Raw genomic sequence first — 17080 nt, 5'->3', positions numbered from 1 at the left:
AATAGGAAGAAAAAAAAACTATCAAACCCCCTAAAGTAGAAAATCCTAAAGCTAGTGTGTAGATACTTAATACTCCAACCTGCATGCGTCATCTATGAGAATCCATATCACATGAGGCGTTAAATTTGACTGCTAGGCCAATTCTCATCATTGAGATCTTATCTTCCTACATCTACGTTGTACCAAACGGGAAAAATTACTTTCTGATTCACTGCTCAAAACATTTCAATATTAGTGAAAGTGGAGAGCTTTAAATATTTTTTGGCAATTAATTTGCACTTCTAATGCAGCAACATTCACTTACAGTAATGGCATTTAATTCATCTTTCTTTGATCCAAAAAGTTCCGTTGGACCATGCATCGGCTGCTTCTCCTGCTTGAAAGCACTATGCCACAGCAAAGCAGAATCCCGGTGTACCATCATGAATCATGTGTGATGTGTGTAGTAGCCTTAACAACATTGTCATCTGTAAGTTTAAAAGGAGAATCAGTTTCATGGCCAACGAACTTAAATAGTGTTGAGGCACAAACAATTAAAGCAGAATGTAATGAACTTACTTCAATTTCAACTTCACAGCTGGCGAGTTAGTGGCCTGTGAGGCTTTGGAGCTGAGGAGAAATAAATATGAATCATGAATAGGCCTCAAGAGAGGGAAAAAATACTAGTTCCCATTTCCCTGTGCAGGTCCAACCCATAATCAAAATTCTCAAGTCTCAACCTAAATTTGAAGCCTTTTTTAGCAGCATAAATTATTCTACCAAATAGCCTCAATCACTGTGCACTAAAACTGGGATTCAGCATGTTTTTTCTGATCGCATGGAAATCAAGAAAGCAAATTAACAGGTACATGAATAAATAAAAAAGCAGTAGAGCAACAGTACTTATTCTGCTTTTTAAGGATATTGATTTATGAACCAGCTTCTACAACCTATGGAATTAAAACTTGCGTATGATGAGCTTTGACTCGGTGTTTATCTTAATCATCTTTGTGGTTGAAAGATTCAAGTTTGTATAGTAGCCAGAGTTAAGTTTAAATCAAAGATAAAAAAGGAAGACAAGAAAAATATCCAGCACGTTGGCTGCACTTTGTTGTGCCCCCAGTAAATGCTTGTAAATGCATCACAGTAAACAGCCCAAGGCTAGCCTGTGCTACACTGCTACTCATGTTCCTTGTACATCTACTGGTAGTAAATTAAGTACAAATAGATGTTGCAGCTTGTTCGAGGCCATCATCAAAATGGCATAATTTAATAGGCACGGAGAACCGCCAGTTACTTCTGCCAACCTTCAAGGCAAGATGCACCATTTATTTTGGCATGAGATGCCCTTGCTCTGCTAATTGGCTTTCACGTTCACAACCAAAATTTGTCAAACAACATATACAAAACACATACTAATGAAACAAGAGAACAATAAAGCAAACCTGAAGCTTTAAGGATGCACCTAGTGAACAAAACTTAGATGTCAAGCCATCTTTATGCAGACTGTCTAATGTGGATTAAAAGTATAGCTATATAGATGAGTAAGATCGAGCACAAATAGATGTTGCGACTTGTTCGAGGCCATTATCAAAACAGTAGAAAACCAATTTGATAGGCACGGAGAATCACTAGCTACTTTGGCCAACCTTCAAGGAAAGATGCACCATTTAATTTTGCAATAGATGCTCTTACTCTGCTAATTGGCTTTCACATTCACAACCAAAACTTGTCAAACAAAACATTAAAAACACTAATGAACCAGGAGAACATTAAAGCAAACCTTGGAGCCTTAAGGATGCACCTAGTAAAAAAAACTCAGATATCATACCATCTTTGTGCAGACTGTCCATGTAAATTAAAAATATAGCCATATAAATCAGTAAGATCAAGCATAAATACATGTGGCAATTTGGTCGAAGCATTATCAAAACAGTCTAAAATCAATTTGATAGGCACGGAGAATCACTAGTCTTATTTTTGCCAACGTTCAAGGCAGGATGCACCATTTAATTTTGCAATAGATGCTCTTGCTCTGCTAATTGGCTTTAACATTCACAACCAAAACTTGCCAAACACTAACAACAGACAAACACATATTAACGAACCAAAAGAACAATTAAGCAAACCCAAAGCCTTAAGGATGCACCTAGTAGACAAAAGTCAGATATACCATCTTTATGCAGACTATCTATGTGGATTAAAAGTATAGCAATATATGAGTAAGATTAAGCACAAAAAGTTGTTGCAACTTGTTCGAGGCCATCATCAAAACAGCATAAAATCAATTTGATAGGCACGGAGAATTGCTAGCTATTTTGGCCAACCTTCAAGGCAAGATGCACCATTTCTTTTTGCAATAGATGCTCTTGCTCTGCTAATTGGCTTTCAAATTCACAACCAAATACTTGTCATACAACAAACACGTGCTAAAGAACCAGAAGAACAATGGAGCAAACCTAATGTCTCAAGGATGCACTGACCGAGATCTTACCAACTTTAAATGAAAAATAAAGCCATGTATATCACCAAGGAAAGATTTGGGTAGTTTATTTACTTTATTATGCCACTGGTATATGTCTGTCAATGCATCACTGCGAAACAGCCAATAGTTAAACAGTTCTACTGACCAAGGAAAGATTTGGGTAGTTTATTTACTTTATTATGCCACTGGTGTATGTCTGTCAATGTATCACTGCGAAACAGCCAATAGTTAAACAGTTCTACTCATTTTCCTTGTGCATTTACTGGAAGCCAGATCAAATACACGTAGATGTTGTGACTTCTTCGAAGCCATCATCATTAGAATATCAAATTTAATTTGATAGGCATGGAGAACTGCCAGTCGAATTATCTTTGCCAGCCTTCAAGGTAAGATGCACCATTTATTTTGCAACACATACTCTGGTTTCGCTAATTGACTTTCACATTCACAATTAAACACTTGTCAAACAAACCACATATGCCAATGAACCAGAAGAACAATAAAAATGATGTCTTAAGTACCAACACACAGCACTTTTGAAAGTGTGGAGTAGCACCTCCCAAATACTATAAATTGCAGTAATTTACAGCAACTTGCCATCTTAATGCCCGGGGGGGGGGGGGGATATAAAAAGGGAACTTACCATTTGGATTTCCTTGTTCATAAAATGTCCGCAGAAGGAGGACTGCTTCTGATGCCATTATGCCCCCTGTACATTTGAAACCATTTCCTGGTTTTACTTCACTGCCAAATAAGAGAAAACATATGAACCATCAATGATAATATATATATATATACACATAGTTTGTATTGGTTTAAAAAGGGTAAATAAAAATTATTTAGGGACACCTTCATAACAAATATTTCCCTTCAATGCAAACCGTGAGAAGCGTACCCTTCAAGATTCAAGACAGATGTGCTTCAATAGATAAACCCACCAGTTACAAAAGACATTATGTACTTGCTTTGAGGATTTATAATATGAACTTGCAGACGAATGCCAAAAAGATCACCTTAAAAAAGCCCACCAAATATTCTCACTAACGTCCATGCCATACAACAACTATACTTATGCACAAAGCAAGCGAGTCTGATGAACACTGCTCAGTCACTCGTATAATCATTTAGAAATAGAGGTATTGATTAACAGTTTCATCTTTTTTTGCAGTTCAGCACCTTAGATTTTTCATCGGAAGCCAAGTATAATATTGTTAGAGCAGAAATAGACAGACTGCAAAAGAACATGAGATGTAACTATATTAGGATAAGATAACTAACAATTAAATAAGCAAAACAATAAATAAAGATTCACAAACAACAAAAATGGCTTCCACTTGAGAAAACCTAGTATAACTGACACTTAAATACAATATTTGATAGACGCTGCTGGCCAGAGAGACATACTTATTTATATTGTTGCCTAAATGTAACGACAATATTGATCCACATCCTCCAAATTTATCATTTGCACATCCATAATATACCTCCTTTATACCTGCGGAATAAATATAGCAACAAATGGATAAAAATAGTGTCAAATAACTTAAACAATGTGACAGTTATGAATAGAATAATTGAAGTAGCATACCTAGAATTGATAAAGCTGACGCACACATTATGCACGGTTCACATGTAACATAAAGGCTGCAGCTTGAGAATTTTCCAGCAACTTCAGAGGTTGAAAGTCCATTTTTCTGCCACTGTTCCAGAAGATCATCTATAGCTTCCATTTCTGCATGCCTATTAGCCTGTCAAGAGTGAATTTGCAAAATGGAAAATATGGGAGTGAAAACCAGTGGAAAACAGAAAGTTATTGCGTCAATTAAAAAAAGAAAAAATGCAACAATGGAAAGTACACAGTGGTTGTTACTTCAAACTAGTAACAAGAAAAATTTCTTATTTTTCATTACACGTTTGGTAAAATAACAAGAGTTTGATTAGACTAAGTCAAAACCTTTTCTTTCAGGAGGAAAAATCAACATGAAATTGCTATTAAATGTGAGAACAATTAGCTTTGACTCAGAGGTATTAGGCTTAGTTAAAATGAATACTAAAATGCCATAAGCTCAGTCAACTACACCTAAGCCTATAATAATGGGCCAGCCGAGTGACTCAATATATGATTAATTCACTCCTACATATTATTCCATATGAAAGGGTACAATTTATAGAGTCTGGATGGTGAGAACAATCCGGTTATAATCAATCAAAATTCAATTACAATTATTCAGAGATACAGCAGCACATAATCAGGGATTTATTCCTAGCTAGAATCATGGGTGATGACCGAAGAGCATCATGGGCTTTCCAACACTCCCCCTCAAGCTAGAGAGTAGATGTCAACTATTCCCAGCTTGCCTTGAAACCCTTCAAACTTGACCCTGGCTAAAGGTGTGGTCATAATGTCAGCAATCTGATCAGTTGAGCACACATAGTTCAAGTTAATGATACCACCTTCTGCCTTTTCTTTGATAAAGTGCCGATCAATATCGACATGCTTTGTTCAGTTATGATACACTGGATTCTTTGTCATTTCAATACAGGCTTGGTTGTCACACCAGAGGTTCACTGGACCTTTATAGGGGATTCTCAATTCCTTTAGGAGTCTAATCACCCACATTCCTTCACATACACCCAGAGCTACAGCTCTTAGCTCAGCTTCAGCACTGCTCCTTGAGACTACGGTTTGTTTCTTGCTTCGCCAAGTGACAAGGTTTCCCTAAACGTAAGTGCAATAACCCGTGCCAAACCTCCTGTTATCCACAGCTCTCCCATGATCTGCATTGGTGTAGACCTCTATGTTTCTAGTATTCTCCCTTTTAAAGAATATTCCTCTTCCAAGATTGTGTTTGAGGTAGGTCAGGATTTTATACACTACTTCCATATGTTCTTCCTTAGGATGGTGCATAAATTGGCTTACCACCCCAACTGCATAGCTAATATCAGGTCGTGCATGGGTCAAGTAGATCAGTTTACCCACAAGTCTTCTGTACCTCTCTGAGTCAACTGGGACCCCTTTTGGTTTAACTTCCAGATTGCATGACTCTTCCATAGGTGTTTCATTTAGTTTAGCGCCAAGTATTCCTGTTTCATGGAGTAAATTAAAGGTGTATTTCTGTTGGGACACACTTATACCCTTCTTGGATCTAGCAACCTCCAATCTGAGAAAATACTTCATTTGACCTAGGTCCTTCACTTAGAATTCCCTAGCCAGGGCTTTCTTGAGTTGAGAGATAGAAGCTTCATCATTACCAGTTATGACTATATCATCCACATACAAAATTAGGATCGTTACCCTTCCATCATAGTGTTTGACGAAAAGGGTGTGATCAGTTTGCCCTTGGTTGTGCCCAAACCTTTTGATTGCTTTGGCAAACCTATCAAACCACGCTCGTGAAGACTATTTCAGGCCATATAGTGATTTCTTCAGCTTGCAAACCGAATTAGGTGGAGGCGGAGCTATTACTCCATCTGGGACTTCCATGTATTCTTCCTCCTCTAAATCTCCATTTAGAAAGGCATTCTTTACATCCAGTTGATATAGGGACCGTCAAGGTTAGCAGCTAGAGACAGGAGTACCTGAATGGTATTGAACTTTGCCACTGGTGCAAACATTTCTTAATAATCAATCCCATAAGTTTGAGTGTATCCTTTTGCAACTAATCTCCCTTTGTAATTGTTGATGCTTCCGTCAGGATTGAATTTAGGGGTGAAGATCCACCTGCAACCCACTGCTTTCTTGCCCTTAGGGAGTGTGGTGATATCCCACGTGTTATTCTCCTTCAAGGCTTTCAATTCTTCGTATGCTGCATGTTTCCAATTAGGATCTTTCATAACCTATTGAAATGTTTCTAGAATTTTCACCTGTGAGATATTCACCACAAAGGTTTGCATTCTAGCAGATAAATTGCCATAAGAGACAAATCTTTGAATAGGATGTTGAGTACAAGACCTTACCCCCTTTCTAAGTGCAATAGGCCATCCTAGCTCTTTAGATCCAACTCTGGATTGGAATCATGTTGCTGCCTTGGAATGGAAGGAACTCCACTACTATTGTCTTATTCACTTGATTGAGACCTTGAGTGCTCTGTCACCCCCACATCAATCTCAGCATTTGTTTCCATTGTGTGACGATTGTTTATAGGGCTTTTGGGCTGTTCTGGTGGAGGTGACCCCCGGTTCTGGTTCAGGGATTCCTTCTTGTGGTACAAAGGGTTCAGGATGGTTCAGAGGTGAGTTGATACTAGGTTTAAGTGTAATTAGCCATTCTACTCCATAGGTCTCCCCCTGAATGGGTAATTTAAGATAGTATGCATCATACTCATAAAAGACTGTGTCTTTGGAGACTATGAGTTTCCTAGTAGAGGGACAATAACACTTATAACATTTGTGGGTTGAAGAATACCTGAGGAAAATGCATTTTTCCGTTCTAGCACCTAGTTTTCCCCCATCATGTTTATGGACAAAGACAACGCACCCAAAGACTTTTTGTGGGATGGTATTGATTATAGGTGAGGTGGGGTAGGTCTCAAGAAGTTTTTGGATAGGGGTACTAAAATTAAGGATTTTGGAGGCCATTCAGTTGATAAGATAGGCAACAGTTAGCACAGCATCTCCCTAAAACAAACTTGGGACATTTCTTTCCATCATAACGGCTCGGGTTACTTCCAAAAGATGCCTATTCTTCCGCTCGGCAACTCCATTTTGTTGAGGAGTATAGACATAGGAGGTTTGGTGATGGATTCCCTGTTGCTCAAAAAATTTCCTAAAAGCTCCACTCACATACTCTTTCACATTGTCACTTCTCAGTACTTTGATAGGAGTTTGGAATTAGGTTCTCACAAAGGAGTAAAAGTTTTTGAAAATTTGTAATGCTTCGGATTTCTCTTTCATAAGGTAAACCCACATAACCCGGGTATGATCATCTATGAATGTAATAAACCACCTTGTACCTATTCGGTTTTTGGTTTTGGCTGGTCCCCACATGTCGACATGGATTATTGTAAACAGAGTGGTTGGTTTGTAAATATGTTTGGGATTAGAGGCGCGAGTTTGTTTGGCAATTTAACAAGTTTCACATTGAAAAAAAGGAGAATTTTTATTGAATAAAGTTGGAAACACATGCTTCATAGAATCAACGTTGGGGTGGCCTAATCTTTGATGCCACAACATTACATTTTCATTTTGAGAATTAGAGCTAACCATAGCTTTCCTTGCTCTTTTAGTCTTCATATCCTTTCCTTCCAAGTAGTAGAGTCTATCCCATTCTTTAGCAGTCAAAATCTTCCTCCCCGAGGTCAAATCCTGAAAAACACAATTAACATCATCAAAGATCACCCGACATACTTGTCCTTTAGTCAATTTGCTCACAGATATAAGATTGCAAGTGAGAGCAGGAACAAACAAAACATTATGAATTTCCAAATCATGAGAAAGAGCCACAGTGCCAACACCTTCAACTTTAGTATATAGTCAAAATTGCTACTTTTGCTCTCAGGTTCTCATGGCAATATTTGAGGGTTTTGAAGAGGGACTTGTTACCAGTCATGTGGTCTGTAGCACCAAAGTCAACAATCAATGTCTCATCACTAGTGACCATTGCATTAAGCGCCATAATGGAATTACCTGATTGAATCGAGTTTACATTGGGAACCGATTTTGATGTGTTTTGCTTTTCAAGTATCTTACGAAGCATTTGAAGTTCTTCTCTGGTCAAGCAGTCTCCATCATCACCTTTTTCCTTAGAAGAGGTGTTGTGACTCTTTCCTTCTTGCCGTTGTTTCTGTTTCCCTTAGGTTGGTTTTCCATTTAGTTTCCAGCATGCATCTCTAGTGTGTCCTTTCTTATTACAGTGATTTCACCACTTGTTCCCTTTTCTTTCAGAGTTCTCTGAAGTCTGGGAACTCCTTGTGACTAATGCAGAGCCATCTATTGGAGTTTGGTTACCCTGGGTGAAGAGTCTCCAGCTTTCTTCGAACTTAACCATGCTAGAGACTTCAAATAGGAACAGGAGAGGCTTTAGACTCATAATTCTACCTCTTACTTCTTCAAAAACAACATTCAGGCCCAATAGAAAATCATATGTTCGCCCTTTTTCAATTGACTATCTGTACTAGTTAGCATCATCAATATTCTTCCAAGAATGTACTTCAAAGAGATCCAATTGCTGCCATATCCTTGTCAGAGTGCTGTGGTGTTGTGTTACACTCAGGTTTCCTTGTTTCAGATCTTTGAGTTGCCTCTTTAGATCCAACAAGGCAGCAGTGTTGTCCAATGTAGAGTAAGTGCGTTTAGCAGCATCCCAGATCTCCTTGGCTGTGCTTGCAAGAAGGTATCCCCCACTAATTTCAAGAGTCATTGAGTTGCATAGCCAGGACATCACCTGATTGTTTTTAGCAAACCAGGTGTCAAAATTAGAATCATTATGTGAAGGTTGTTTTGCTTCTCCATTGATGTACTTCTCCTTACGCTTCCCACGCAGATACATTAATACACTTTGAGACCACTGAAGGTAATTGTTGCCATTCAGTTTGAGTCACCACCATAGCTTGATGTTCAGTGGCTATTGTCAAATCCGACACTGAATTAGGGTTTTTAGAGAGGGGCATTTGTGAAGGAGTACCTTGAGTATTTGAGGATGTGCCAGACATAAAAGCCATTAGGATGGCGCCTTTGGTGACTGGCAAATTGTGAACAAACCCAAAAAAGGGTGGAAAGTCTGATGGGTTCATTTTCTGGATTGAATGGAGGTATTGTGTGGCTCTGGCGACAGCGCATGGACTTCATGCGCGGAGGCTTGCGACGGCACGTGGGCTTCACGAGCGGCTCCGTTGGACATCGACTTCTAGGGATGCGCCAATCAGAGGGTTCTGGTGAGGATTGGAGGGGTGGTGTCGATCACGTCCTACTCTGTCTTCAGATCTCTGGACACCTCACTCTCTCTCTCTTTTTTTGTTTACCGGCAGAGGTTCAGGGCGACGGTCTGGGTTCGAATCAAACCCACTACTCTGATACCATGACTCAATATATGACTAATTCACTCATACATATTATTCCATAGGAAAGGGTACAATTTATAGAGTCCGGATGGTGAGAACAATCCGGTTATAATCAATCAAAATTCAATTGAACAATCCAGTTATAATCAATCAAAATTCAATTACAATTATTCAGAGATACAGCAGCACATAATCAGGGATTTATTCCTAGCTAGAATCATGGGTGATGACCGGAGAGCATCATGGGCTTTCCAACACCGAGCATTCATCATTAAGAAACAATGCAAATTGAAATCTGGGGCTAAATTAGCGCCTTTTCCAGTATTCAGGTTATAAATTAAATATATATACATATAATCAAGTAAAAGATCACATTTCTAATTTTAGAAATTGAATTTGCGTTTCAAATCAGCATTTACAGAAGTCCAGTCCACTTGCTTCACCTTCCTGAAGCTGTAAATGTTTGAAGCTTTCACTTGCCATTTATCTATGACAGAAAAATTAAAATTGCAGCAAAGTGAAAAAGTGAAAAACCCAAATCTAAATTTCACAAGCCTAAGTTATTTCACATAAGTTACAGCCAACAGGCATAATGATTCAGAATTTATCCAAACAACAAATAGACGATTGAAGGAGCAACCCTAAGATGTAACTAAGCACAGATGATGATAACATAAAATTAAAATAAGTCATTAATCAAATTACATTTCGTGTCTCAGTAGTTCGATTCCTCCCAGATGCTACAACCTTCCCATCCTCAACAATCACACAGCTGGCAACACATAACATGGTTTAAATAAAATTAAAATTAATATACACCAATAATTGTGCTTTAATGAAAAAAACAGATCAAAATTTTCTTCAATGAACCCATTACATCGGAAGATCAGGCAATGAATAAACAAAGCCTTATTCCAACAAATGGAAAACCATTTACAAAATTAGACACCCATTTAGGGATAATATCATGCTGTGTTTGTCAAATTCGGACCTTTCATAGGCCAAGGAAAGTCTTTCCATCTTCAATGTATGGAAAATTAGGAATTCTGGAAAAAAAAATTATGAATTGAGGGAAAGCTAAGAACAAATTAAGGATTTCACGTAGGACAATCTTGGGGATATTGTAACAAATGCTGGGCAGAGCAAGCAAGAATAGAGCTTTTGGAGTCCAATAGGAGAGAAAGAGGAAGACAAAGAAAAGGGAACAAAGGTCAGCAATATGTCATTCTTTAAAAGTGATTTGCTCTTTGGTTCGCGTAGTTAGCTGGGATGATGGTAAGTAAACCACAAATAGGATACTTTCAACTTTCAAGGCTATGCATAGAAGTACAAAGAAATTTTTGAAATTATTGACTGAAAATAATGGGGTCAATTTCAATGAACTTTAAATTTATTATACAAATTTTGATATTCAAAATGAAGGGAGTTTGGATAACTGAGAATGCCAATGCATACAAGTATGATTCCTGATTCAAGGGATCTTGATAAGGTGAGGAAATGACCAAAGATAAGGACACAAAAGGTACATTTGAGAATCAACTGGCGATTATACAAAGGACAAAAAGGTCACAGAGTAAATAAAATAATCTCATAGCATATATTCATCTCTCAATTTTGTCCAAGGTCACTAGTACATCAAGTTCAAAAGCTGAGTACTGGAATATGTTTGATGCAGTTTCTCCTCATTCCACTTTGAATAACATTGCAATGAAACTTTCCATCTTAACTCTCAATGCACCAAGATGAAATGGTGCATGTCTGAACATATGCACATACGCCTATTTTAATGTATTGAGCAAGAGAATAACAGTGAAAGTAACTTACCCAACAGGAACTTCAAGGACATCCAAAGCTATTTTTGCCTGCCATATAGCAAAAAGCAAGAGCATAAGGAAACTAAGTTCAATTACAAAAAAGTAAAGGTATATTGGGCAAAAAGCTTTTTATATTTGAATCTACATGGTCTAAGGCAACTCATAAAGACCCACACACATGTTGGGTTCAAATCTTTTTACGCCTTCATTTTGAACTGCCATGCAACTAATTCTGCTAGACTTGAATTAAGTGTCTGATCGTCATTGCTTACCTACAACTTTCTTTTTCCATTTTAATTTATAACTTCACACACTGATTCCACCTGTCGGTATTTACACTTTGACCACTACTTTTATTTGACAAGTGCTTAAGTTGTGTTATATATGCTTCCAAGTTATATATATGAACTTAAAGAATATATCAGTAACTGACACTGCGACATGAGCATAATCGGAACGGCACAAACATAGCCATCTATAATCTATCATTGCAAGAACGATAGCAAGACCTCAGCAAATACCTGCTGTATTGCAAGTTCCATGAACACATTAGTATCTGTCAAGCATCCTCCTCGCGGAGAAGCCATCTTGATAAATTTATGATATATGATTCGTAGATAAGTTTATAAACCATTCAAAATTTGATCGCTCCTGAGCTGTAATCACCCAAAAAAAAAAAAAAAAAAACTTCAGAAACAGAAAAGCAAGAATAAAAAACAAAAAGGTTAAAGCTGTTTCATAATCTTCCGTACAAATAGCCTCAAATATACATACGCGATGTCTAATAGTTCAGTATGCCCAAAAAGAAAAACGGAAAAAGGAAATAAAACTCATATAGAAAGCATAACCAATATACTCGCCGGCGAAATGTACAACCCAAAAGTTCGTAATCGAAGATGCAAATCCATTTATTCTTTTCTTGATTGCAAAAGGCCTAAATTCACACTTTTGACACCAAACCCACAAAGAAGTGACAGTATTAAATTACATTATACTAGCCGCGGCTGTATTTGAGCAAAAACTGGATTTTATAAATGGCAAGTTAGCCTTAGTAACATGAAGCTTGAAAATCACCAATCGAAGCTTCAAAATAAACACCAGCTTGTGGCAGCGTGAGTAAGGAAATAGCAATAGCCGGAAGCCAGCTACTATGGGAATTGGGAAGGCAGGATAATAGGCTTTGGATTCAAGTGTGTGGGTTACGGTTGATGAAACTAGGGTTTGCTGTTGGTTGGGCAACAGGGCCTTGGCCCAATTTACATCATCGGTGATCTTCATCCCTCAGCAGCTAATACAATCGCCATCGAGAGAACATTAATGCGATGTTATGTTTGGATCAAGGAACAAAAAACCGGACCGGTCAATAAACCGGTTGATGTACTGGTTTAAGGGTTAATGGGTCAGATCGGGGTTAGACCGGGTTAAACCGGTAATAATTAAAATATGTAAAAAAAATTCCTATTCTAATTATAAAAAAAAATAGTATTTAATTTTTATTTTTATCTTTATAAATTCATGACCTATTAAATTTTATCTTTTGGTTTTTATTTTCTGATATTTGTATTTTTAATTCTCATTCTCTCTCCTTGTCTCTTGCGTAATCACGTGGAGGCCTCTACTTTTTCTACCTTCTTTTCTCTTTGCACACTCATCCATCAAATCATGTCACTTTCATTTTGCACATCTCTCGCCGCTTCTGCAGACTATTATGTTTCCTGGTCACGAAGCTTTCTTTTCCCCTCTCTTCTCCACTCTCTTCTGCCTTACTTTCAAGCTCTCTTTTTTCTTCCCTTTCTTTCTCCTTTCCTCCAACAACACGAGCTGCGTCTTGAAAGAGGAATAGTCAGATGAAGATACAGCAACGACAACCATGCAGTAAGAATGACGATGATGAAGCAAGAAATGAAGAGTGAAAACAACGACCACAAGCACCAGCGAAGTTTGATTAGAACACTGAGCATAGAATCAGCAGGCAGGCAAACAAATATGGAGTTTCTTTTCTTCTTTCTTCTTTTCATTTCTTTCTCAAGATCATATCAGAAAATGATTAGATTGGCATATTTAAGTTTTTCGGTGTCTTTTTTTTTTTCCCAATGACAGAGCGGCGTTGCTTTACACCGGTGGGAGGAGCAAAAATCTAAACCGCCTAACCCACTCCAACCGGCGGTTTACACGGTTCAATACCGGTTTTGACCGATTTAACCGGTTCAATACCGGTTTGAACATTGCCCGGTTCATCTAGTAAACCAGACCGGACATTACACCGGTTCACCGGTTTTCCGGTTGAACCGGCCGGTCCGGTCCGGTTTTTTCTTCCATGGTTTGGATAGAGAGAAAATGAGAGAATAAGGAAAACTAAAAAGGAAAATAAGGGAAGAAGTGGTTTTTCCTCTATTTGGATGAGGGAAGAAAAATGAGAGGAAAGAAAAATTAGAAAGAAAATGAAGTGGGTCCCACATCCCATTTTTTTCTCAACTTTTCTCTCCATATGTGGAGAGAAAATGAGAAGAAAACGCATTTTCCTTCTCTATCCTTACATATGTTTTTTTCAGCAAAATAATACCTTTTTATTTTTTTATTTTTTTCACTTTATTTATTATTTTCATGTCTTTCTTCTGTATTTGTTTGATTGGAAAATGAAATAACTAAAATTGCAAAAATCTTTCTAAAATGAACTAAAAGAGAAAATAAGTAGAGTTGTTGTTTTGGGTTTTTTTTAGTATTACATTACACAAATGTTATTTTTTTCTTTCTTTTTTTACAAAATTATTTGATATTAAAATATAATAACATGGTAATATATCTTTATCAGATAAGTTGATTTTAAATTATCTAATCATGTTGATGTAAATATGGTTTTTCATTATGATATTTAATTTGATTTTAATCAAACTATATTTTGATATAACAGTAATAATATCTTAGTCATTCATGTGTTTACTCATTTTCTTTCCTTTCTGTTTTCTCTTGTCCGTCCAAACATGAGAGGTGATAATATTTTCTCTCTAATTTTCTCTTCTTCCCATTTTCTCTTATCTCATTTTCTTTCCTCCTAACTTTTCTTCCCATCCAAACAAAGGGTAAAACTTATAATGCCGAAAATAACGACTTGCATATCCAAAATTGCTGTGATCACTGTTATAATAAATTAATGAAGGTAATAAATTTAATTAAAATATTATTAAAACTTAAAAGAAATCATCTTTGCCTAAGATTATAGAAAAATTAAAAAATTTCCACTTCAAAATGTTAAAAAGTACCGCCTAAAAATAAATTTTCAAAAATGATTTTTGTAAAACGTTTAAAATACCCTAAAATAAATCATTTCGATTATTTTAGGTAGAGTGAGTAGTTAGGAAACTTCAGCCTAAGGTTGAATTGGTTGGCAAAAAAACAAAAAAAAATGTTGAATTGTATAAGAATTAAATATTTATCTTTTCTTATAATTAAAATATTCTTAATACAAACCAGAAAATAAAAATTATTTATTTTTTCATGTTTGCCAAAAAAAATTATATATTCTTTTCTTTTGTTATTTTTGAGCTGAAAGATCTATATATCTTGAGTTTGTCATTTTTTTAAGGTAAAAAATATCTTTAAAACAAACCAGACAAAAGAACTTGTATATTTGAAGGTTATAATTTTTAATGTCTTCCATCAAAATATTTTTAAATTTGTAATTATTTATTTTAGGCATTAAAAATATTTTAATTATAATTATTATATTAATTATTACTTTTGATTATGCAATTACATTTTCTATTGACTTACTACATTCTGATGTAAGCACGTACTGATGAATGCCTTTCTCGCATCAAAAAAAAAAAAATGTTAACCATTACAAAACTTTTTTAACGCATTTTGAAAATTAAATATTTAATTTAATATGAAACAAAATAAAATTAAAGAACTAAAGTTAAAGGATTAATAATATGTTTTGACATACTCAATACTTATCATCATCTTCTTCGTTTCTTTGTTTTTTGATGGAGGAGCTCATGTATATAAATTTTTGTTCTCATCAATTATTTAATCCAATAATCTAATTGCTTCGTGGTAGCAAGTAGAATTGTGAGATAGATGGCCCAAATTCATGCTTCTCTCTCTCAGTTTCATTGTTAGTTTCAGAGGAAAGGCGGATAAGGGGGGGCGAGAAAGAGCAAATGAAGAGAGAAAGGGTGAGAGGAGGAGATGTGATGATGAGGTGGAAAATTCAGTATACACGCCGCTGCCATGTAAGCAATTATGGTAAAAATTAACAGTCACCGTTAGAGATGGTTCAATCAGAACATTTTTGCTACAAAAATAAAGTTTCAGGATATTTTAGAGCCAAAAAAAATTTTTTTTAAGGCATTAGGTACTCCTCCATATATACTTTCGAGATATTTTAGCACCTTATCTCATGAAAATTACCACTAAACATAATCCAACACCCAACATAAAAGGTATAAGTTCAAGTATAATTTTACAGGCATTCTAACCGTGTCTTCTTTCTTTCCAAATACATGACCATAAACAACTCCTTGTTAATGAATACAGTAAATTGTTTCATTGTCTTGACATAAATATCACTAGAAAAATCCATCTCATCATAAACAGCAACACAATTGGTAATAGGACAACTAATAGATGATGAGGTTCCAACACTAGCTTCGATGCTTAACCTCTACCTCTCAACTTTAGCAAGATGAGCTTCAGTTTCTATCTTGGATCCCATCCCGCGCTTAAATTGCTTCTCACATTTGCATAAACTTAGGATCATTCTTTTTCTTTTGAATCAGAAAATTCAATATTTTGTTTTTCATAGTGCGTAACACATTCAACTATTTATGGGGCAACATTATCTTCATCCTTATCAAGGTTTATATAAACTCTAAAGTGACTATACTTATTCTCAAATTGAACCTCATCATCAAAATTTGGTATATCTTATATAAATGCATGAAGTACACCTGTTGCGGTATTTTTATGAAAAATTATACCCAGCAATTTATAATGATCCAATCCATACTTATTGAATCGTGCAAGCTGACGATGTATCTCCAAAATATGCATTTCCAACCCAATATGTTCAAAGTGTGTGTGGTTTAACACATTATGTTGAAAATGCATATTTTGTAGGTATATCTTGAGGCTGCATGATTCAAGAAATATGGGTTGGAACATTATAAATTGCTGGACACAATTTTTAACAAAAGCATTACAACACTTCATCATTCATCTATATGAAATCTACCAAACGGTAAGGTTCAATTTAAGAATGGGTATATTCACTTTAAAATATATAAAAACCTTAATGAGGATTAGAATTCAGATAAATTTTGAAAAGGATGAAGATAATGTTGCCCAAAACATAGTTGAATGTGTTACACATAATGAAAAATGAAGTATAGAATTATCTAATCAGAAGAAGAGGAAGAAGAAGAAGAAGAAGAACCTAGGTTTATGGGAGAAGCAATTCAAGGAAGGGTTGAGGCATCCAAGGCAAGCACCTCAACTCAACTTGCCAAGGTTAACCGAAGCTAATATTAGAACCCCCATCAACTATTAATAGTTGTGTTATTGATTGTGTTGTTGCTCATAATAAGATTAATATCCCTAGTAATATTCATGTGAAGACAATTAAATAATTTACTACGTCCATTAAGCGAAAGTTGTTTATAACTACGAGTTTGGAAAAGAAGAAAGCATGATTATAAAATCTATAAAGTTATACTTGGACTTATAGTTTTTATGTTCAGTGGTGAACTATGTTTAGTAATAATTTTCAATGTTAGTTTCTATGAACTATTTTAGAAGTAGTT

General features: G+C 36.0%; 1 protein-coding gene and 5 non-coding genes across 14 annotated transcripts; all 6 read right to left on the bottom strand.

Annotated features, from left to right (window-relative positions):
* Nucleotides 1-264: 264 nt before the first annotated feature.
* Nucleotides 265-12490, bottom strand: LOC114750083 (tRNA-specific adenosine deaminase TAD2-like). 9 transcript variants are annotated; one of them, XM_028938627.1, is made up of 9 exons: nucleotides 12265-12490; nucleotides 11786-11932; nucleotides 11287-11324; nucleotides 10168-10234; nucleotides 4053-4212; nucleotides 3869-3959; nucleotides 3108-3208; nucleotides 559-609; nucleotides 265-467 (listed from the first exon to the last, which is right to left on the bottom strand). In XM_028938627.1, exons 2-8 carry the CDS (start codon nucleotides 11861-11863, stop codon nucleotides 572-574), a joined length of 573 nt encoding a protein of 190 aa, XP_028794460.1. In that variant the 5' UTR covers nucleotides 11864-11932; nucleotides 12265-12490; the 3' UTR covers nucleotides 265-467; nucleotides 559-571. The 9 variants fall into 9 exon arrangements, 5 of the variants coding, with proteins under 5 accessions (XP_028794460.1, XP_028794461.1, XP_028794459.1 ...); XM_028938628.1 differs by having other exon boundaries at nucleotides 11798-11932; XR_003740609.1 differs by having other exon boundaries at nucleotides 426-467; nucleotides 559-677; nucleotides 3108-3211.
* LOC114750084 (small nucleolar RNA snoR86) lies at nucleotides 1207-1334 on the bottom strand. Its single transcript, XR_003740613.1, has one exon. It is a non-coding gene; the product is annotated as a small nucleolar RNA snoR86 (small nucleolar RNA).
* LOC114750086 (small nucleolar RNA snoR86) lies at nucleotides 1543-1676 on the bottom strand. The gene has a single exon (XR_003740615.1). It is a non-coding gene; the product is annotated as a small nucleolar RNA snoR86 (small nucleolar RNA).
* Nucleotides 1881-2015, bottom strand: LOC114750087 (small nucleolar RNA snoR86). The gene has a single exon (XR_003740616.1). It is a non-coding gene; the product is annotated as a small nucleolar RNA snoR86 (small nucleolar RNA).
* Nucleotides 2221-2354, bottom strand: LOC114750085 (small nucleolar RNA snoR86). Its single transcript, XR_003740614.1, has one exon. It is a non-coding gene; the product is annotated as a small nucleolar RNA snoR86 (small nucleolar RNA).
* Nucleotides 2752-2884, bottom strand: LOC114750088 (small nucleolar RNA snoR86). The gene has a single exon (XR_003740617.1). It is a non-coding gene; the product is annotated as a small nucleolar RNA snoR86 (small nucleolar RNA).
* Nucleotides 12491-17080: the final 4590 nt, after the last annotated feature.

Source organism: Neltuma alba, unplaced genomic scaffold (assembly GCF_004799145.2).
Source record: "Neltuma alba isolate B1F8T4 unplaced genomic scaffold, ASM479914v2 tig00006314_pilon, whole genome shotgun sequence".
Taxonomy (NCBI): domain Eukaryota; kingdom Viridiplantae; phylum Streptophyta; class Magnoliopsida; order Fabales; family Fabaceae; genus Neltuma; species Neltuma alba.
The sequence above is the reverse complement of the archived record's forward strand: the minus strand, read 5'-3'. Positions and strand labels throughout refer to the sequence as shown.

What these genes read in the sequence shown, in the direction of transcription:
- LOC114750083 (XM_028938626.1), bottom strand. Translation starts at nt 11,863, where the DNA reads ATGGCTTCTCCGCGAGGAGGATGCTTGACAGATACTAATGTGTTCATG. An exon ending in TACAGCAGGTATTTGCTGAG is followed by an intron (nt 11,325 to 11,785) that starts GTCTTGCTATCG and finishes GCTATATGGCAG; the next exon opens with GCAAAAATAGCTTTGGATGT. An exon ending in TTAGGCAACAATATAAATAA is followed by an intron (nt 3,212 to 3,868) that starts GTATGTCTCTCT and finishes TCTCTTATTTGG; the next exon opens with CAGTGAAGTAAAACCAGGAA.